General features: G+C 43.6%; 1 protein-coding gene across 1 annotated transcript; it reads left to right on the forward strand.

The window, feature by feature from the left end:
• The first annotated feature begins 337 nt into the window (after window positions 1-337).
• Window positions 338-21,401, forward strand: lrrc1 (leucine rich repeat containing 1). Its single transcript, XM_079730673.1, has 14 exons — window positions 338-934; window positions 7,757-7,874; window positions 8,447-8,525; window positions 9,344-9,433; window positions 12,155-12,211; window positions 12,506-12,569; window positions 12,870-12,944; window positions 13,627-13,771; window positions 14,272-14,390; window positions 15,000-15,083; window positions 16,224-16,339; window positions 16,921-17,093; window positions 18,591-18,727; window positions 19,789-21,401. Exons 1-14 carry the CDS (start codon window positions 776-778, stop codon window positions 19,936-19,938), a joined length of 1,566 nt encoding a protein of 521 aa, XP_079586799.1. The 5' UTR covers window positions 338-775; the 3' UTR covers window positions 19,939-21,401.
• Window positions 21,402-21,658: the final 257 nt, after the last annotated feature.

A 21,658-nucleotide genomic window follows, 5' to 3' on the forward strand; every position in this document is an offset into this window, starting at 1 on the left:
ACAGCCGTTCAAGTTGTAGATAGGCTACTGCGAATAGATCAGATTTAACCATCAAATCTGACCTCATCGAGACCGGGGTCACATTATGTATGCGAAATGGCCCTTCTACGAAGAGTTTTTACTAAAATCAAAATTCAACATTGATGCATTTTGGTGGATGATGATTTCGTTGTCGTTGGATATCAAACTATCTGCCCACGCAAACGTGTCACAGGCTTTGGGTGACAGCAGGCGGGCTTGGAGAGAGAGGAAGGGGAGGAATAATACCGGGAGAGGGAGGAGCACTCTGGCAGATGACGTAGGATTGGAATGAGGGAGGGAATGTTCCGGGTCAGAATCCGGACTGGGAGGAAATTAACTCTGGCACTAGGAAAACGAGAAACGCGACCCTCTATCGAAACTAAGATGCGGCTAATATTTTTGGATAAGGGGGATTGAAAGTTGATCCATGTGTGTCCGTGGCGTGTGCAACGCAGCGAAGACGCGAACGAACAAAAAAAGCAGGTGCCTACAAACAAACCAAAAAGTAAGTGAACGACGAGTGCTCGCTGCGACCTCGCTGGCAGTGCGATTTATTTACGCTCGGTGAGATTGCGTTTCGATGTTTACCACTCGCCGCTCGACTTTTAGCCGCGATCGTGTCGAGAAAGCTTAGTTCGTGCGGAATTTTACTTTTGGAACCACCTTCAGCCAGACAAACAATCTGTTGCATCCTTCCTGTCCAACGCACGGGCACGACGGTTTTCAGAGCGGCTCTGCCATCCATCACCCCGTGATGTTTCACTGTATACCCCTGTGGCGGTGCAACCGTCACGTCGAGACGATCGATAAACGCCACTGTTCCCTGCTGTATGTGCCCGATGAGATTTACCGCTACGGCCGGAGTCTGGAGGAGCTGTTGTTGGATGCCAATCAACTCCGAGACCTGCCCAAGGTAAGCAGAAAACTAATTGTAATGATGTAAAACGTTGTCAGTAAACATGTATTCGTTCATGCATTTGGTACACGGTCACTTAATTTCAACGGGTTAGCAATGTCCTGATCTGAATCTCGTGGGAACCAGGGACAACAATTACGCAAGGTCAGCAAGGTACGCGCACTATAGCCTGTCAAAGTGTCCCACCTGGTTCCACCTGCCCTCTTGACCCGTATGGTACTCGAGCCATAGCGATGTTTATCTCAATTGGCTCGTTATATAGTCCTTTCTAACTCAATTGGAGCTGGCTGTAACTCAGAGGAACTCTGTCCTGAGATGTACATTACAATAGCACGTCCCCATATGGGACAGTTTGTCACCCTGCTATTCACGAGTCTGGCCGTTGAAACCCTTTCTGTCTCTCTCATACACTTTAGACATTTTAGCATGCGTGGCATCTGTCCGAGTCACTTCCTACCTGTTTGAGCTTACTCAAATTCCGGTCGGATAATGCTGGTGTTTGTTGTGCAGGGGCTTTGGCATTTGACAGGCCTATTCTGCCACAAAAGCCAAGCCGTTGAATGTCTGCTGCTGACGACGCTGTATGTACCCAACTTGTGCACGCTGTCCGTAACTGTTTTTTAATTTGAGAGGATCATTTTGAGTTAGAAGAGGACTGTATTCAGTTTGTTTGCAAGCTTGTCCTGTGTAATTGTGTGGATGCTAGGGTTGTGGTCGATCCTTATGGCCAAACGATGCAGTTGATTCATCTGTCCCGAGTCTTTTACCCATGCATTTCTGGTTCTGTTTTTGCAGTGGTTTACCCTTTTGTGTTCTAAGCTGTTGGGTCTTAATGCATTGATAAGCCCTGACCTATTGTCAGAGCAGCCTGACTGAACAACCGAACAGGCTTATAAGCAGAACGCACTCTTCTGATGGGGGACAACTTGCTTTTGAACCTTTTTGTGATTTGATAATGTCCCAATCTTGTATGCGAGTGTGGTCACCTGCATCCAAAAGTTGGCCCGTTTTACGGTACTTCCCCATCAGCGGCAGGAGTGGGATAAGGGAATGCTGGATCAACTCACCTGACCTCATGAAACCCAAGTCATGTTGGGATAGGGCTTGGGCTAATTGGGTTTAATCCAATTGACACAAGCCCTATCCTAACAGGACTGATGAAACCTGTCTATCCTCTAATGAAAAGTAGAGGTGGAAAACCTACCTTGTGCCTTTGCAGTAACTTACTTCACAAGAGCATCTGAAACCCAATTAACGTTAAGTGAACCAGTGTATCTGTTTAGTATACCATCCCTTTCACAATTGTATTGGACTGGAATCTATAGGCCATAATCTGTGTAGAAACAATTATAATATAGAGCTTTACAACTTTTATATCAAGTAATATATGTAATGGGTGTTCATTTGTCCGTCAGAGTTGACATTATGATTCCCAAAGTGTCATATTGTCATATTTGCAGACGCGTGTAGTGTTTCCTCCTTACCTTCCGGGGATAACGTGTCATCCTGTTGCTCCTGGGTTTTCTTGTAGCCTACACCTCAGGGTGCAAGGAATATCCATTGGCACCTGTCTCATACTGCAGTTGGAACACATTAGCTTTTGGGTCAGGCCCAGGTTTTTTTCTTGCAGTGTTTATGATCATTTTAAGTAGCTGACGACTACAAAAGCATGCTGTTGTGCAATGTGCATCGTGGACCCATATCCCAGTTATTTTTTAATACATTTCACCAGTATGTTTGAGATAAAGAGAACAAGGGAATCCTGGCAGGACAACAAAGCAGGCCATTGTTTATTGTGCTACCCAGCGTGGACATAATGTCGTCTACGGCATTCAGAGTGAACCCAAGACGCGTCCAATTGGATAAACCTTTAAATGACTCCAGCTCAATGCTCTGTTCTCTGGCCGAGTTGTGTCTCCCTCCAGGTACGCTGGTTCAGGAGGGAACTCGTTCTACGCGCGTGTTGTTATGATCAGTGTGGTTATTGATTTAGTTGAGCCCATAGCAGTAGCATCACTCAGGAATGCTTCTGTTCTGTCATCATTATTAATCACTTCATCATGAAGAACCATCATTTGATCAGCAGGTTGGGGATGAAGAAAGCCTATCTTTAGAACGGTTACGGTAAATGGGTCTGAATTTTCACCTGTCCTGTTGGACTTATTTGAATTTCAACTGTCTTTTATCTATTCACCATTCAGGTTGAACCGGAAATATGCGTCCGGTTTTATAATATTTCTGCCTAATTGGCCAGGGCTGGTCTTGATACCTTTTTTATTCAACATTGTTTTGTCTTTTTACTACTCAACCCTTTTTTTTTTCCCCTGGAACTCACGTTTACATTAAGTCCTAAACAGGCACACAAAATCCTTAGTGTCTTCGTTCAAAGATTTCCTTCTAGCCTTTTGGTCCATTTGCATGACATTAACCTGGTTTCTATGTGTTTACTAATTATTTTATACAGAGCAGCCTAAACAAAGGGCGAGTTGCCATATGCAACTAGCCAGCCTCACCTTGTATCAGTTGAAAAATGAATACCTCCTCCACACCATTCATCTCTAATGTAGGCTAAGAGTGTAGCCTACATAACAAAAAGCTATTTTAAAGTCTGATTTGGCCTAGTCCTTCAACCTAACAAGAGGAATCGACCAAGCTTTTTTATTTACTAAGGGCCTACTTTTCCCTTAACAGCATCAAATAAAGGGAACTGTCAGAGTATACTTCCCAATTACGACCTCAACTACTAGATAATGGGACAATTTATTTCATGAAGCAAATTCGGAAATAACCAGACCTCGTTATCTGTTTTAAAAACCGCTTGGCTTCTTGGCACACACTCAACGACAGAACACCGTAAACAGCCCTGGGGGTTTACGGTTCCTCTGGGGCTTGCTCACTCCTCCTTGCCCTCTGTTTTGAATAAACAAACCGTTTCCTACGAAGCACTGTAGTCGGATTAGCCTTGAATCACGTTTTGATTGATTTGTTATCCCTGATGATTAGCCACAAAGTCCTTTGACATGGTTTGGAAAGTTAGTGCTTGAAATTCACTCCAGCACCCAGGAATGCTGTTTGTATGACTGTAGATGACTGTGATATTGTGTAACGCGTGTAGGCTTGGAGGTTACACACTGTGTGTGTGTGGTGTGCAGCCTACATATCGCTGTTGAGGAGTTATATGTAATATATTTGTTTAATTAGTAACTCGTGGTTGCACTTTTTTGTACACCCAGCCCTTTCTATTTACCCTCCTAACAACACACCTATGTCTATTAACATAAGGCTAGTGCAGAACACAGTTTATACCAAAAACATATTGGAGACAGTGTTTTCTTTTTTTTCTTTTGGCCTTGTATAACTTTAAATAAATTGTTTATTACATTTAATCACACTCAACAAGAGTTTACAGCATTATTTGTAATGGTATGCTCAAAAACCCATTGGTGAAGGTCAACCGGCTCAGACTGAAGATGGCTCTTTGACTCGTGTGTCAAGACAAAGGTTTATGGGGCTATTGTTCAGCAACCAGGTGAGAGTCCATTTTAGTTGTTTTGTCAGACAGGATGACGGCTATGGGTGTGACGAATGACAGTATAACAGGAAGAACGGGTTCGTCTAACGCTAATAGAGTAATGACAAAAGCCTTTCCTAAAAACGATAGCCGATAGAACCACATTACAATAATCAAACGTCTCTTGTCATTGTCTTCTTCCTTTTTTAATTCAACCAAGACTAGATCCAACATGTTTCATGATTCACTCAGATGGCCTGTACAGATAAAAGCTGTTTCTAATCTACCTGTTTCTGGGAATCACCTCAAATATCTAGGCATTGTACTTACCGGTAGATGAGTACCAGTGATGCACTAATGATGCCCCAAGTGGCCGATACAGATTGCTGAGGTGTTCTGGAAGCCAGGTTATAAAAGCAGTGCTGCCACACAGACCCTATATACAACCTAGTACTATATTTAAATTATCTTTATAATATATCATTATTTAGCCCATAGGCTTGAATGTTATTTTCATGGGCTTTCTTGTAAGAAAACGTGACATAAATAGAATATAGAGGTTTATTAACAGTCTTAACAAACTTGATCTGGCAATGGACATGGCTGACGCGTAATATGTTTACTATTTGATTCCTGTGATGTGGCGTAGACCCATCAACCCTGTTGCATATGGGCTAAATTTTCAAATTCAGTTTGACAACCTCAGCCCATTCAACTGTTCATCCAAGGTAGCATATACATATACAATATCATTGTTGTTTGGGCTTTATTTAAGGAGTTTTTCACACAGTGAAACAAGTTTATGAACGAAACATTGGACTTCATTGGGCTTCCATTCCAGCTGATCCCCGTTTCAGCTGGAATTCAAACAGTAGGACATTAAAAAGAATGTGTGTTACCCCCCCCAGGGCAACTTTGTTATTCTTTTTTAGTAGCCTACAGTCATGTAGGGGTGTTTAAAATTTGCAATTTTGTATTATAAATGCTTCACACACGTGGTATTATACTATTGGTGTCGGGGAAGCGTATCCCTCTATTCGACGGCGCAATCAACATCAACCACGTCCGAGACAGAGCTCCGTACATCCACACACGCCTCCCCGCCGGTGTCCCTTTGTCATGACTTTGAAGAGAGTATACCAATGTGAACATAAACAATTGTCCAGATTTTTGTGAGATCAATGTGTGGAAGAGATTAGTAGACACTAGATACAGGTATATGCAATTCTCCTTTCAAGCACTATTTGATTCACATCCCGATAAATGCCGTCCGATGGGACAGAGAAGCGATACTTTTACTTTGAGATGATTTGTTGGATTCAGGTTTGAAAATCGGGGATTGAGAAACTAAAAAAGGTTTTTTTGAATCAGCGAATCACAAGGTTTGCATTGATTCCGTGACATATTGCATATAGCCTAGAAACCAGAAAAATCGTTAGGCTTAAAACAAATCTTAGGCCGCATTGAACAGCGTGTATAGTGAAAGAGACTGTTTAATCTTTCTTGGAAAGACAAACTGAATTACACAAAGTTGTTTTGTGTGACCCGTCGCCAACATCTTTCTTTTGGGAGATATCAAGGACCAGTTTATTATTGCAGTGATCAGAAGATGTCCTGTTTGGTTTCAGTAGGCATTGTGCATATTGTCTCCAGATGATAGGAAGGCCTGGTTGGAATGGAGACACTGCAATGGGTTCTTCCCACAGGCAGGAGGAGGCTGGGGTGGGATGTCAGGGGCAAAAGATGTTCAGACCAAAACATTGTGATCTCGAACACTGGAATTGGCAGGTGACCGAAGGAAGCCCATCATGATTTTTATTTATGTTGCATATCTCCAGCGGTCACGATAGACACATTTTCCAAGAAGAACGTCCTAGGAACAACTGTCTTATACACACCAAGACACATTTTTGAACAGAAGTGCAGTCGAAACAAACAACTGGTAACTAAATATTGACTTAATAACCGCAAAAACAACTATGCGGTATGTTTTCATGCTGAAGAGCCACATCATCCAAGAAGGAGGGCTTAAATAGCAGAGGCAGACTAGCTAGTAAACGGCTATCAAAGAAGGGAATGAGTTATTTTATCTCAAACGGTCACGACTGTTACATTTTCCAAGAAGAACTTCCTAGGAACAACTGTCTTATACACACCAAGATGCATTTTTGAACAGAAGTGCAGTCGACACAAACAACTGGTAACTAAATATTGACCTAATAACCGCAAAAAAAACTAAGCGGTATGTTTTCATGCTGAAGAGCCACATCATCCAAGAAGGAGGGCTTAAATAGCAGAGGCAGACTAGCTAGTAAACGGCTGTCGAAGAAGGGAATGCGTTATGTTGAAGGGACCACCAGTCAGGGTCTGAAACGGTATGAATCCAACCCCTTGGCAGTGTGTTTAGAAGGATCCAAAGCTGAGCGTTGAACCCTAGGTCACAGAACACAGAACCAAGGAACTTAATCCAGAACTGCTTGAATAACAAACTAAGGAAAGGTTTGTTCTGACCAAGAACAGCCTTAATGTTACTTAATCTGGATTTTAGGGTGGTAGAAATACATTTCACTTGGACTGACTCGATGTGTGCAATACTCATTTAAATTATACATATTCTGGTACATGTTTTTAGGTCTGTAGAATCCCAAGGAGTGTTTCTGTTGAAGGTTATTTGATGGTGCAAGATAAGCTGTTTAGTTAGGAGTTGGGGCAATTCTGGGCAAAACAACACTTGATACTTAGTAGCTCAAAATAAAAAAAATTGAAACTATACGATCATAATCGGTATTGGCCTCTGGGTAACCACAGTGCGTGTGCAGTCATGCCTATCGTAATACGTTACAAGTTAACTAGGCTTCCATAAACAAAGCACACGTCTTCTCTGCATTAGTGGGTCCAACACATGCAATCCCTTTCAAAACAAACAGATATGATGCTTTCCATAACAGTTCATCTTCAGTAATTAATTATTTATACAATGACACTAAGTCATTGTGCATTTGAACCCAATACAGTGACAAGTAGACAACTATATAACTACAAGTGTATAGCTGTTAGTTGTTCACGGATGAGTTTATCTGATGAGTAAGGCTGAAATATTGTTGTATTGATTGTATTTGTCATTATTGTAAGCTCATTAAACATTAAGCTGAGGGCATATTTGATTATTGAACGACAATACTGCTACTACTGCGTTTACAAATGTTTGTTTTTTTCCAAAGAAATACTGTGAGTGTGTGGGAAGAACGACCCCCGTTGGGTTCGTGCGTACATATTTTCAACTCTATTTCAATGTTTGTCTTTTTCAGCCATTCTTCCAGCTGATAAAACTGAGAAAGCTTGGCTTGAGCGACAATGAGATCCAGAGGCTTCCGCCAGAGATTGCAAACTTCATGCAGCTGGTTGAGCTAGACGTGTCTAGGAACGGTAGGGGTGACATACACACACCGATATATAAATAACATACTGTGTTTGGACTCAATGTGTTCGGTTTGTGGCAAGTTTGCCGAGCGTTAAAATAACACCTGCGGCCTGCAGCATTTTGTTTATTCCGTGCGCACTAAAAAACATTTTAAACCTGGGTTGTTTGGCTGGGTTGGTTTTGTGCGTGCACTGTTCAGAGTTATGGCCGCGAAGCAGGATCTTATCTTGAATGCTAAAAAAATACTGTGTCTCTACTAGTTTGTTTTTGCCTGCTTTATCATGTCATATGGAGTCCAAGGACTTGAAATGAGAGAAAAGGAAAGTGCAAGTGTTTGTGCTTTTGCTAGGTCTTAATATTCTTTGCAGTGTTCATGGGTGTGTGTTTAGTTACCATTCGGGTCCACAGTCTTTTGCTCACATCAGCCCAGAATAAGAAAAAGACATGGTGAAGTAAGGCCTAGCTGAAGTCCAATGTAAACGGCTTCTCAGATAGTTTAAAGTGTTATGAAATGTTTTATGTTGGAAAAGATTTGACGAAATTTGACATCATCTTTCTTTCTTTTTCTTTCATGTAGATATAATGGAAATTCCAGACACCATCTCCTACTGCAAAGCCCTCCAAGTAGCAGACTTCAGTGGAAACCCTTTACAAAGGTAGTCTACTTGATGATATTATACTCTATGGAACTTTACTTTATTACTTACATGTATTAAAAAAACTAAATTTTTCTCTCCTTATCGAACAGTGCATTTAGTACAACTGATAACCTATTTATTGTTCATTTAGTGTCTATTTTTTCTTAGATTTTTCCCTGTGTAGCTCACCTTCGATAATCCAGCAGGTCCTTAAATACACACAATGCGCTGGAGGCTGGTAAACGTTTGCCACGGCGGGATCTATCTGTTGTTTGGTCGGGGTTTAGCCTAATTTGCACCTCAGCAGGGGTCGGGCCACACCGCACATGCCTCCGCTTGGAAGGCAGAAAACACAAGGCATGATCGCACGCGGTATTAGACCCACTCAGGGTGTTGCGATGACGATAATCACCACACTATGAAGTCGGCTTAACGTGCACAAAGCGGGAGTCCTTCTAGATTTAGTAGTGAGGTGTTTTGCGTATATTTGATGTGCTAGGTTTAGGGTTGGATGATTTTCTTTTTGCTATAAGGTTTATTGTGGAAGAGAAGCTGTCTAAATGTATATGATAGTCACATGGAGATATCTGTTGATGCACAAAGTCACCTTGTTGATGGGACGCTTTCAGAATTCTGTGAATTTAAGGACCTCATCAAACGAAATAATTCAAAATATTTTTTTGTGAGACTAGATACATGCTTGAGGCAATGAGTGAAGTTCTCTTCAATGTTGTAGTGGATGTTGTGCTCATGATAAATATTTCACACAAAGTTTCCAGCCATCTTATTCGAGTACAATTAGTCATTTTTGTTTTGTTCTTTTTGTTTTGTTGCAGACTACCCGAGAGCTTTCCAGAGCTACGGAACTTAACATGCCTTTCCATCAATGATATTTCATTACAGGCCCTACCAGAGAACATCGGAAAGTAAGTATTTACACTATTCATATAAGTAGTTATTGCTACAGTTGTATGAATGTATCGCTACAGCAATTTTTCCTCAACTGAAATAAATGAATACATTATTATGGTGCAGAAAAAGCCCAAGGCTACAATTGCATGTTTCATTATCCCAATATCCTACATTGTTTAGTATTCATATAAAGTAGACAAATGAAATGGTTTGGAAAAGCAAAAAAGCGGTTTGTAAAATATGTGATGAGGATAATACAGTGGTTTACAATGGGTGTACTATTGTTTGATATTATGGTTCTGTTGTAGCTACGCTGGATTGGGAGTTTGACAGTTGTGAGATTGAACAGCCGTACCAAACAGTTTGTTACGAATGTTCTGTCATCTTGTTCTGTCATCAACTTCTGAGTCACTACTAGTTTCCTACTCGGCCAGAAAAGAACTTTAGTATACAAAGACAGACAGCAGGAAGAAGGATAATTAAATCTGTTCGTTATTCTACCATGTAGGATAACATTCACTGACGGACAACCCTAAATGCTTCTGGTTTGATCATAAGTGTACCTCTAAGAACCGGGCTAAGCGGGTTATGATACTATACTACTGTTTTGAATTTGGCTACGTATCAAATCCAATCTTTAATAATTCTTCTAAGGGACATTGAGGGATATCGGTCATATTATTGTTCCGGTTTTCCCAGGAAATCAGATTAATTTCTTCTTTGTATTACCTTGATATTGTCTGTGCTAAAGCCAGCTTAAGCCTTCTTGTCTGGTCAGAATTGTCGGTTCACATAGAAGATTAGTTTGGAATCAAATTTAATTGCAAGGCTTATGCTACCCATCAGACCCTCACTTCAAGTTTACAACAAAGACAACATTTGTATTATGAATAAAGAAAAAAAGAAAGCATAGATGTATATCACTGTTGGTAAATGTTAAAGGGAAAATTTTGACTCAATTAAAAAGATTGCCTGGTATCCACTGAGGGGAAACATCTTAGTGTTGTTTTTCTTTTGGTATGTTTATTTTGAGCTACTCTAACAATGTAGGTCTTAAACCTCATAAATGATGCTATAACTTATCAGAACATATTTAAACCTTATTTACCTTATCACTTTGGGCATTGTTAATATATAATATATTAATCGATCACCCGTGGCACTTTAGTTTAATTAATAATTTTAAATGCTGCTGATCATTCTTGTCCATGCAAACCGTCTTTGTCTTCTAGGGATGAGAACGGTGAGATAAAGCCCTACCATGTGTGTAATTTGGCACAGGGTTTTGCATCATTTGCATGTGAGTCATGCAAGATTTGGTGGGTAGAGAGAAACAGACAGACAGAGAAAAGACAGACCGCAAGGAAGACTGACAGAGAAGGGGAGTGACTAGAGACAGGGAGATAGAGACGGAGAGTGAGACGTGGGGAGCGAGACAGACAGACACAGACAGACAGAGAGACAGAGACAGACAGACAGAGAGAGGGAGGTGGGGCAATAAAGTGAAAGAATGGAAGAAGCAGGTTGGGGACAGACTCTGGGACAGCGGGAATGTGTCTGAGAGTCGTACATCTCGTCAGCTCCTCTTCCCTCATGGTACGGCATGTGTCCCGTGTCGGCCTTACATAACGCCTTGAGTTAGTGCCTTCTGTCTCCCAAAGAGGCAGCGTAATAAAAACCATCGCGCAGTCGGGAAAAATACGTTCAGGGGGGGTGGGGTGTGACATTTATACTGAGACAGCCGTGAACTCTGCTGTCAGGTGTGTGTGTGTGTGTGTGTGTGTGTGTGTGTGTGTGTGTGAGAGATAAATATTTCATATTCCCAGTTCCCTAAACCGATTGTTGCTACTGGGGTTTAGTCACCGTCAGCATTGGTTAAAATAAAAACAGTTTGTTGACGCTGTTGGGCGTTTTGAGTTATTTAATCTATTCGAACCAACGCTGAAGCCAAACGGCAGACAGTTTTTACTAGAATCATTGCAGTAATCCCTAGCCCAGTGACCCTGTGTTGTGACCACCGGCCCCTGGGATAGACTGTCAGTCTCGTTAAGGCCATCAGAAATTGTGCATGCAAGTTAGATTAAAAACAATGTTCAAATGTACGAGATTGTGGTAATCCTCCGCTAAGTCTTGACTTGTATTTTTCTGGCTTATTCCCGTGGTACATGCAGAGCAGGGCTCTCCGAGCCTCCCTGTCAGAGCCTTTTACCCCACAGTCGTCCCTAAACGGAAGTTGCCAACGCTGGGCAGGGCAGAGTTTGAGAACCTTCTTGGACAAGATAATCTGTTCTTATCTGTCATTGCATAAACGGCAATAAATTGATGTGAAATACTGCTTTGGGGAAAAGATCAGAACGTCATAGAGGCCAGGCGTGGTTACACCACATTTGAGTTAATGCTGACTTAGTGAACGATTGCGTTATAACTACACTGCGCGCAAATTTACGCCGAACTCATGCTACCGGCTGGAGGCCATTGGATGTCCTGATGGTTGTCTGGAAGCGGTTGTTTATGCTGGACCGGACTTTGGAACAAGTGGGACTGACACACCTTGGGCCCCCTTCCTACAATCTTCATATCTACTACCAGGGGAAAATTTCAGATTTCGTGTCTGCCTCCCTTTTTGTTTTTGTTCTTTCGAACTGACATTTAAATCTCATTCAATAAGTACACTAAATGACGGCAGAGGAACAGCACGATTTCATGATCCTATTTTTCTTCTGTTTTCCCCCCAGCCTCGCCAACCTGGTCTCACTGGAGCTCAGAGAGAACATGCTGACATATTTACCAGAGTAAGCATTGTCGGATTACAGTCGGTTTCCTCTACTTATTTATTCATGAATTATGCATAATATACACTACCCCCCCCCCCATACACACACACACACACACCTGTCTTGCAGCTATGTGTGGAAAAAGAAAAATGGTCTTATCTGGTGCCTCAATATGTACAAAATGTAATTTCTGCTGATTTTAGAAGCCTGTCGATATAAGTCATGAATATTCTACTTGTCTTTACCTGTGGCCAGAGGATAGGAAAGTATAGTAATTGGTCTCATGAGCTGTTATTTCTTTGTTACCGACAGGTCGCTATCACAGCTACAGAAACTCGAAGAACTCGACCTGGGCAATAACGAGCTATACAACTTGGTAAGTCTGAGACCAGAAGGTTTGTATAGATTGCAGCCGTTGGCTCAGATTTATATTGAGAGAATTTACTCCCCTGAGCACTGCGTTTACCACTTGACATACTTGATGTCAAGACATTTGCGTTTGCATTGTCTTATTTGCATTGTCTTGTGCTCAATGTAAATCAAAACAGTGCTTTCAAATAATAGCTCTAAAACAATTCAGCACAATACCAATGGATGCCTTGGTCCATCCCTCCCCTGCATTCGTCTAATTTTTCTTTCCCTCTTTCCAATTCCTACACATCGTCCTCCCACACAGCCTGAAACAATAGGCCACCTTGTCAGCCTGAAGGACTTGTGGCTTGATGGAAACCAGTTGGCCGTTATACCTGCGGTGAGTCTGCGCTGACATGTGTATTTTTACTCTTCCGAAGTGAGTTGGCTGCTGTCGAGGCATCTCTTCCACCTGCAGCTAATGCTACGCAAGTGTGGTCATTAAAACACAAAAATACAAGGTTTTTTTGGGGGGTTGTTGCAAAAGCCAAGCTGAAACTGCCTCTGAGAGTTACTTATGGGAGCCACATGAAGGTGTGAGCAAAATGTTCACAGCCTAGAATAGCAACTGAGAATATGCCTTTCCCTCCTCGGTGATTAACTAGGGAGGGGCCGGCTTTGGCTGAGCTGTTTTTGTAAAAGATGACTTCAGTATTCAACGCTTTGTAATACTATACTGTACACAGGGAGATTTAATGTATACATAATGTATACAAATACATTGAACACAATGTATTTGTGCTGTTTTTTTTCTTTGTTCATTGGCATCACAACCCTCTTGGACCCTTTAAACATTAAATAGGATTTTAGGAAATATGACATTAATAACCCTTCCAACGTTCTATTCATCAAGATTAAATCTGTACAGTACAGTTCAGGATTTCATCACTAGAGCTTCAGACATCACAGTAAACAAAATAGAATAAACGCAACGTAGATCGCCTGCATATTGCACAGGTCATCTGGATAGGATCAATGAGTAAAATGGCCTTGTAGTCCTGAGTTGACCCTCTGCCCTCCAGGATGTGGGCAGCATGAAGAGCCTGGTGTGCCTGGACGTGTCGGAGAACAAGCTGGAGTACCTTCCCGAAGAGCTGGGGGGTCTTCTGCAGCTCTCAGACCTGCTGGTCTCACAGAACCACATCGAGGCTCTGCCTGAAAGCATCGGTGAGCTGTCCTCCTCCTCCTCGCTTCCTCTCTCTCTCCTCCTCACTCTGTAGTCATAGTGTGAACTGAAAGGAGAGGCTAGGTAGTGAGGCCTGTTGTTCAGGGATGACTGTTCAGGTGAGGTTGAGGACTTGCCTTGACCTACTGCACTACACATGACCCCCTAAAAGGGGCTTATTGCAATACTTCACAAAGCACAAAGGCTTTCTGAAGCTCAACCATATTTGATTTGGATTCAGATTTACAGTTGGTTCTAGATTTTATTAGGCAATCGTATCGCTTGCAGTTCATAAAACAAAGCCTCTTAACACTGATTCGAGTGAGTGCAGGCTTGAGCTTGGAATACTTTATATCAGTTTTATATTAACCTTGTTCCAATAGGAAAACAAAGAATATAAAGTTATTCAATGTAAAAGGAGTATTTATTTTATTGCGGCATCATGTTCTTATTGTGTGTTGCTAAGTCACCCGCTGTAACAACTTTACTTCTATTTCTGCAGGTAAATTAGGACGGCTCTCCATCCTGAAGGTGGACCAGAACAGGCTCATGCATCTTCCAGAGGGCATCGGCAACTGTGAGAGTCTCACTGAACTCGTCCTGACGGAGAACCATCTGCAGGTGGGTGGGGACAAACCATAGATATTGATAGATAGATAGACAGTTCTCCCACAGTATGGACGTACATTTGGCCGCTGGACCAGTATCATTCCAATCTCAATCAAGCCATCAAGGTGTCATCCTCACTAATTCAGTTTTATGGAGGAATATGCATTAGGTCATACCTTTTGCATTAGGTACAGTCTCATCCATGTAGTAAATATGTGCTCAATCCTTGAGTTTTCAAGTTGAGATGGTGGAAGCTAGATGGAGAGATATGTTTGCAGTGAGCTCAAGTTTATTTAAATGCCATTATAATTAATATTGTATCAATAAGAACGAATAATCCCAATATGAGGATATTCTTTTTTATTGCAATTGCAATTTTCCAGCATGTATACAGCCAGTCGAAATAATGGCAATGATTTCCTCCTGCTAAATTCTGCAAAAGTATGGACAGAAAACAATTTCAAAAGGTTTAATCTAAATGAGCAGTCTGTTGACGTTTCTTTCCTCCGTTTTGGCGGCATTTGCAAAGTAGGACGGTATTAGTTTGAACACGTGCATGATCCTTCTGTGTTGTCGCATGTCCATCAGCTGTTCATCGTCCTCTTCTTTCTTTCGTTCCAGAGCTTGCCAAGAAGTATTGGCAAATTGAAGAAACTGTCCAACTTCAACTGTGATCGAAATCAGTTAACATCACTGCCTAAAGAGGTAGGGCTTCTATCCAAATTTCCCGTTTTATTTCAGAAAACAACAATTCCAACGGTTTCTGTTCAACCCCAACTGAAAACCACTTGAAGAACTGCTGTTTGTGTTTCCAATAGAATCGAGGACACTAGATTGTTTCTCTGTCCTCCTCTCATTGTGCTGTTTATTAGTGGGGTTGGTTCAGCGCACATTGTATCGCAGTCTATTCAGCGCAGGCATTCTTCTAGAAACCCTCTCGTAGGTTGAATTGGACGCAGCTTACTGTTAAAGCGTAATCTCAATAGCCTTTTAACCAGCGGGTACAATGGCCCAGTGTTTGAGCCCCGCAAAGACTGCAGTGTTCAGGAGAGAATAACAGTCGGACACACTTGGCCTGTAATGAGTTTACGGTGTGTGTGTGTCTCTCTCTCCCTGGAACCATGGCGGGCGCATGGCGTCATATCTTCACCATCCCAGCGATAGCGTGGGTCTTTGGTATCGAGTGTGTGGTACTCTATGCTGCAACTTGACCCTAGGCACCCTTTGTTATGGATTTATAATCGATCTCGGATTAGTGGTTGATAACGAAGGCCGGTTCAGATGCCGGACTGCATCTCTCTATCTGGTTGACAAATCAATCATTTAACTCTGCTGTCCCCGTGTCTAAAGATTAGATGTTTATGATGGGGTTGTATTAGTTATGCGGCCCTGCTCAATTAACTGCAGAATTTTTAGTGTGTCAAATCCTTTCGCTGAGGTTGGGTTCCGCTTAGTCATATGTAAAGTAGTTCCTCTGGTAGTGACAAGTAAGATCTTTTTTTAAGGGCTGTGAAAATGTGAATTTGAGAAACTTGATTAGCTTCCCATTCTTAATTTAAGAAACCACAAAGACTTTAACCACTCTATAGTCTGCCAAAAACGACCCTTAGAATGGGGTCAGCTGCAATAGTGAATGGGTAAAAAGCTTAATTGGCGACAATGTCTATATGGATTTCCTATGCCTATTATGGTGATCACAGAAAGCTCCAATAACCATCGACTTGTACAACTCAATCAAATTTAAATCTCCAAGCTTCCTGTCGACGGTCCCAGGTCGCCGCCTCTTTCTCTGCTTCATCGCGCACCAAGCCCCTCACGTGTCTCCCCCCACCCCCCCCCCCCCAGATCGGAGGCTGTAGCAGCCTCAACGTCTTCTGCGTGCGGGAGAACCGGCTGACCAGGATCCCCTCGGAGATCTGCCAAGCAACAGAGCTGCACGTGTTTGACGTCTCCGGGAACAGGTACAGCCCGACGCGCAGCCGGCTGCTCTCAGCCGCCGTGGTGCGGCTGTCAGCCGCCGTGGTGCGGCTCTGCTGTAAAGCCATCTGTTTGGGCTTCTGTGTTATTTCTTGAGCTGTGTTCAACCAAAAACGACCCAATTCAACTATTGGAGACAACATATTGTAGTAGGTGAGGTTTTTGTGGCATATTAAGGTTGTGGTTTACCCGCTTGTGTCGATTTTCTATTGCGTGATATCGCTTCCTTTAGCTTAGCCGTGTGTTGCTCGGCCAGGAAACGGGTATCCACCCAGCACAACATTGACATTTAGCAGATGCTTTTATCCAAAGCGACTTACAACGGTTCATACACACATTCACACACCCGACGGCGGAGTCAACAACGCAAGGCGACAGCCAGCTCGTCGGGAGCGTTTAGGGCGAGGTGTCTCGCTCAGGGACACCTCGACACTCAGCTAGGAGGAGCCGGGGATCGAACCAGCAACCTCCAGGTTACCGGCCAACCGGCTCTACCTCCTGAGCTAGGCGGAGCCCACTACAGAATGCGCCCCCCCCCTTACACACGGCGTTCCTCCACCTCCAGGCTGGCCCACCTTCCGCTGTCTCTGACCTCGCTGAAGCTCAAGGCCCTGTGGCTGTCGGAGAACCAGTCCCAGCCCCTGCTCACCTTCCAGACCGACCAGGACCCCGACACCGGGGAGAAGGTGCTGACCTGCGTGCTGCTGCCCCAGCAGCCCTGCGAGCCCGACCCCAAAGGTGCGTGGACCGCTGTCCTCCAGGGAACACGCACGACCTCCAAAAGGCCGTTTTACTGGCCGAAACACATATTAAAGGTCCCATGGCTTGCCGCCAGGTGTGGTGCGGTTAGCCAGAAATCTTCCCCCTCCCCTTCCCCACAAGTGGGCGTGTCCACCTAGATCTGTGCTGGATAGATCAGTCCACCAGCCTACCCAGTGGACCGTAGCAAACGTTGCCCATCTATCCGTCACATATCTAGGTGGACACGCCCACCTGTGACGTCATAAGGGAAAGATTTCAAAAACAGCTTGTAGCGGCTAATCACACCACACCTGGCGGCATTTCATGGGACCTTTCACACAATATAAATCATGTTCCTGGATGTTGGGGAGAAAGAGTTGTAGAATAGAAAGTGGATTGCTGTATTTTGCATGGTATTGAATCCTACTTTTGGTATTTCTTAATACCCTGGTATGCTGTGATACCGCCCAAGCCAACACTATTATCATCCAGCGTTCTAAGAACAGACTTGGAGCTATTCCAATTATCTTCTGTGTCAAGTCTGGGCTGACAGGAACATCTGTGGACCTTTTTTATCTCTCTAAAAGGTTTTTCCTCCCTTGAATTATCACTTCTGGAATCTAGGAATCACACTGTGCTCTGTGATTTCACCCCCTGCCTCTCCATCGCTCTCTCTCTCTCGCTCGCTCGCTCGCTCGCTCGCTCGCTCCCTCTGTAACCCTCTCTGTCTCAATCTCTCTCTCCAACCAATGACAGGACCTACAGCGACCATAGTATATCAACACCCCCCTTCCCCCCTCCCTTAGGCCTTGGGTGTACCTTTTGATTTATTCTCCCTTCAGAAACTTGATTGGACAACTGAAAGCAGCTTAGCCAGGCCCGGCCTGCGTCCATCGCGCACAAACCCAGCCGTGTGAAGAGGGCTCTAGGAACAGCTACGGGGCCGGCTTTGCTGTGTGGCCGTCTAATGCTTCATTTGTAAATCCATTTGAACGCTCACTCAAAGAACAACAGCGCTGGCTCCCCTGTTTAGATCAGAGTGTCGCCTCTCATTAAACCCATTGATGTGCTTCCTGGTTCCACTACTGCCCTTTATTTAGCTCGTTCTACCCCTGTTGGGTTTCGGATGGGTGTGGGTTAGCTGCAGCCGAGGGCGGGCCGGGTGGAGGGGTTAAGGGGTGAGGGGTTGAGGATCCAGGCGTGGGTCGCGTTGCGATAAGCTTCTTCCGACTAAGCTCGAATCTGAACCAGCGATGAGACAGCAGATATCCTCTCTCTCTCTCTCTCTCTCTCTCGTTCTCCCCTCGAGTCTCGGAGGATCTGTTGAGGCCCGCCCGGCCTCTGCAGCCGCCAGGGGCTGTAATCACAGAGATGCGAGACGTCATCCAATCCGTTCTGTGATGTAAGATCTGCTACTCTGGCCCCTCCGGGGTCTGGCGTCTCGAGGGCGTGTTTGTACTTGTGTGTGATTGGTGTTTTCTCTTCTTGGCGCAGTGGCTGATAACCTGGCGCGCTTCGGCGGCCTGACCAGTCTGAACGACGTGGCGGAGGAGGGCTGGGACGATCACGCCGCCAAGCGCACCAGCGCCATCCACTTCCTGGAGGACGGCGAGGACGACGAAGACGACCAGGTGAGATGATGGGGACCGGGGGGGGGGGGTCTAATGGTGTGGTAGGTTGGTAATGGTGCCGAGAGAAGACATTGATTGAGCAGAGGGAAAGATCCCTTTTTGTTTTTTCGTGGCGTAAATTAACCTGCAGGCTCCTGTTTGATTTGCTCGGACAGGTGTGATGCAGAGTGTGTTTGATAGGGTGACTGTAGAGTATAGAGGACCTATGGGGGCGCCGTTGAGGTGTTTACCAAAGAAAACAAGAGGGCTGCCGCTGCCGTGTCACACGTTTCGTTGCTCTGATTGGTTGTAGGTTTATCCAATTGTGTCCTGAGGCTGGTTTACCTGTGCCCATTGATGCCGCCCCTGTACTTATTAGCGAATTGGTCTGGCTAAGTGCGGTCTTTGGGAACTATTGTCCCAACATAATGGTAGTGTTAAACGCAAGGTCAAGACTTGTGCGAGAGGTAGCGCTTTGAAGATAATTTACATCTAAATGGATTTATTATGTTCTGAATCGTCCTGTTGAGCTGAAATTGCCCCGTCTATATTACAAACCATCAATTTTGCAAATCCTTTGAGACAGTCAATGAGCAATGAGCAGTAGCTACATTGTAGTTGTAACAAGTACTAAACCCTTTTCCTTCTCCCGATGATATTCTACAGCAAAGTATTTTAGGAATGAATGGAGAGTAGTATGCAAATTACCCATGTTCTATTTTCCCCTGTCTCAGAAAAGACAAGCAGTGTCAAGCCTGCATGCAAAATCTGAACCAAAATAATCACAATAGACCATCCAATAAAATGAACTCCCAGAGATTGTGTCACTCACAAGATACAGCTCAATTATCATCTGCTTTGTAGTTCACGGGTACATGCATGCACATGTCAATGCACTGGGAAGGTTGATGAATTCCCCACACGAGCGTGCCATTTAAATATACTAACCTAACCAACCCTTATTTAAATGTTGGATCCCTTCACTTGTACTACCGCCCGCGCTTCCTGCTGTCACTCCCCAGACTTCCTGTCTGGGGTCAGCGCCCCCCTCTTATCCTAACGCTTCCCTTGCTGCCCCACAGGGAACTCTGCAACGGCGGGCCACGCCCCACCCCGGCGAGCTGAAGACCATGAAGAAGGCGGCGGAGAACCTCCGCAACGACCTGAACGCCGCCAAGGCCCTGGACTCCAACAAGAACGAGGTCAATAACGGGGTCACCACGTCTGTCTGACCCGACGTTTATTTATTTCAACCTCCAAAATACTTTTACCTTTCGTTTCTGTTGCCTCGTCGTCTCGCACAACCCCCCCCCCCCTGCACCCCACCATCCCCGTCAAGCCCTCCGACCGACCTCTGAGGGTGGACCCCTGGTTGACCCCTGGTTGACCCCTGGTTGACCTCTGGTTGACCTCTGGTTGACCCCTGGTTGACCTCTGGTTGACCTCTGGTTGACCTCTGGTTGACCCCTGGTTGACCCCTGGTTGAACTGCAGTCCCCAGTGTGGCCTTCCCCCTCGTCTGGTCCACCTCTGAACACCGTTCACCTGCTCCGTCTTAAGCCCGGTCCTGGTGGGTCGTGGTTCTTCTCGCGAGTCGGCCAGGGTTCTCCTTCACGTGCCTTCTCTCTCTTTTTGAATAATTTCCAAGGCAATAATCTGCACAAACTTGATACTTTTTAAATGAGATATTTTAAAAGACTTTTACTAGTTTTTAAAAAGGCCTTTTTTTCTGTACATAAGAAAGACATACGTTAGGTAGTTGCACTACAAGGACTCGATATAATATTGCAAGAATCTTTAAATGTATTATATTTTTGTTCTTTGTTAAACACTGGGTAACTCTTTTTACTTATTGAGGATCCATTAAGACGCAAGGTTTTGTGGACCGAGTGAGTTGAGGATTATTGTATAGTCATTTGTGAATAATTATACTTTTTTACTTTTCGGGCAGCTCGGATGTAAATAAAATGTATAGCACATTTCTTAGATTTAGATTTTCTAAACTCTTTCTTTAAATTGGGTACATTTGTAAAAGTAAAAGTGTAAAAGCATTGAACAACATGCGTTTTTACTGATGTCTTATTTAAAGTGAACTGCTGGGTGTACCGACAGACTTGTCTGTCGACCCTCCTTAAAGCTTTGGGTCTGATTTTAGGGTGATTTGATATGGTTTTGGAGTCAAAGATTTGTTTAAAAAACCCACAGTACCACAGCATGTCCACTAGAGGGCTTTTGATGGGGCACCATGAGGAGGAGGTGTATATGTATAATAATTTATGCTGTGCTTCATGGAGTCATTTTGCAATGTTTATCGAATGGATGCCAAAATGGTTCAAGTTTCTTTTCCAATCGCCAGTTCTGTATAGAATAATCATTGCAAAAAAGATTTTTTTATCAGATAAAAGTGACAAGAATGGATCCTTTTTTTTTATTACTTGTTAGAGGTTTTATTATAATGCACTTAACAAGGTTTCTTGCATTTTACATAAAGGCTATTTTATGGTACGGAATACATTTGTTTTTTTGTTTTGATTGTGAGCCAAAGGCCATTAAAATTGGTTGGATGTCTATTCTTTTGATTATTTTCCATTTTGATCAAACTGCACAAAACAGTTCTGAAATAGCATGGATGCTGAGCCAAATGATTTGGTCAACTTTTAACCACTGATCCAATAAAAATGGCTGCAACGTTTTTGCAAAAAACTATTTGTTATTTCTTCATAGTCGTGCAGTGCCTCATTAGTTCCTTCTTCAAAGTCACCATACCCTGAATTTCTCATTTGAGATGTGCTAAGCCTTGTATGCTTATTGTTTGTTCACCTTAAGTCAACAAAGTCAATAATCTCTCCATGTCCACGCTCATCGCTCCTTCACCATCAATCAATCAAATCGAAAAAGTATTAGATATATATAAACGTACCGAAACTACTATGTTCCTCAACCACTTGGTGTT

This window comes from Pollachius pollachius (assembly GCF_949987615.1).
Source record: "Pollachius pollachius genome assembly, chromosome: 2".
Lineage (NCBI taxonomy): Eukaryota > Metazoa > Chordata > Actinopteri > Gadiformes > Gadidae > Pollachius > Pollachius pollachius.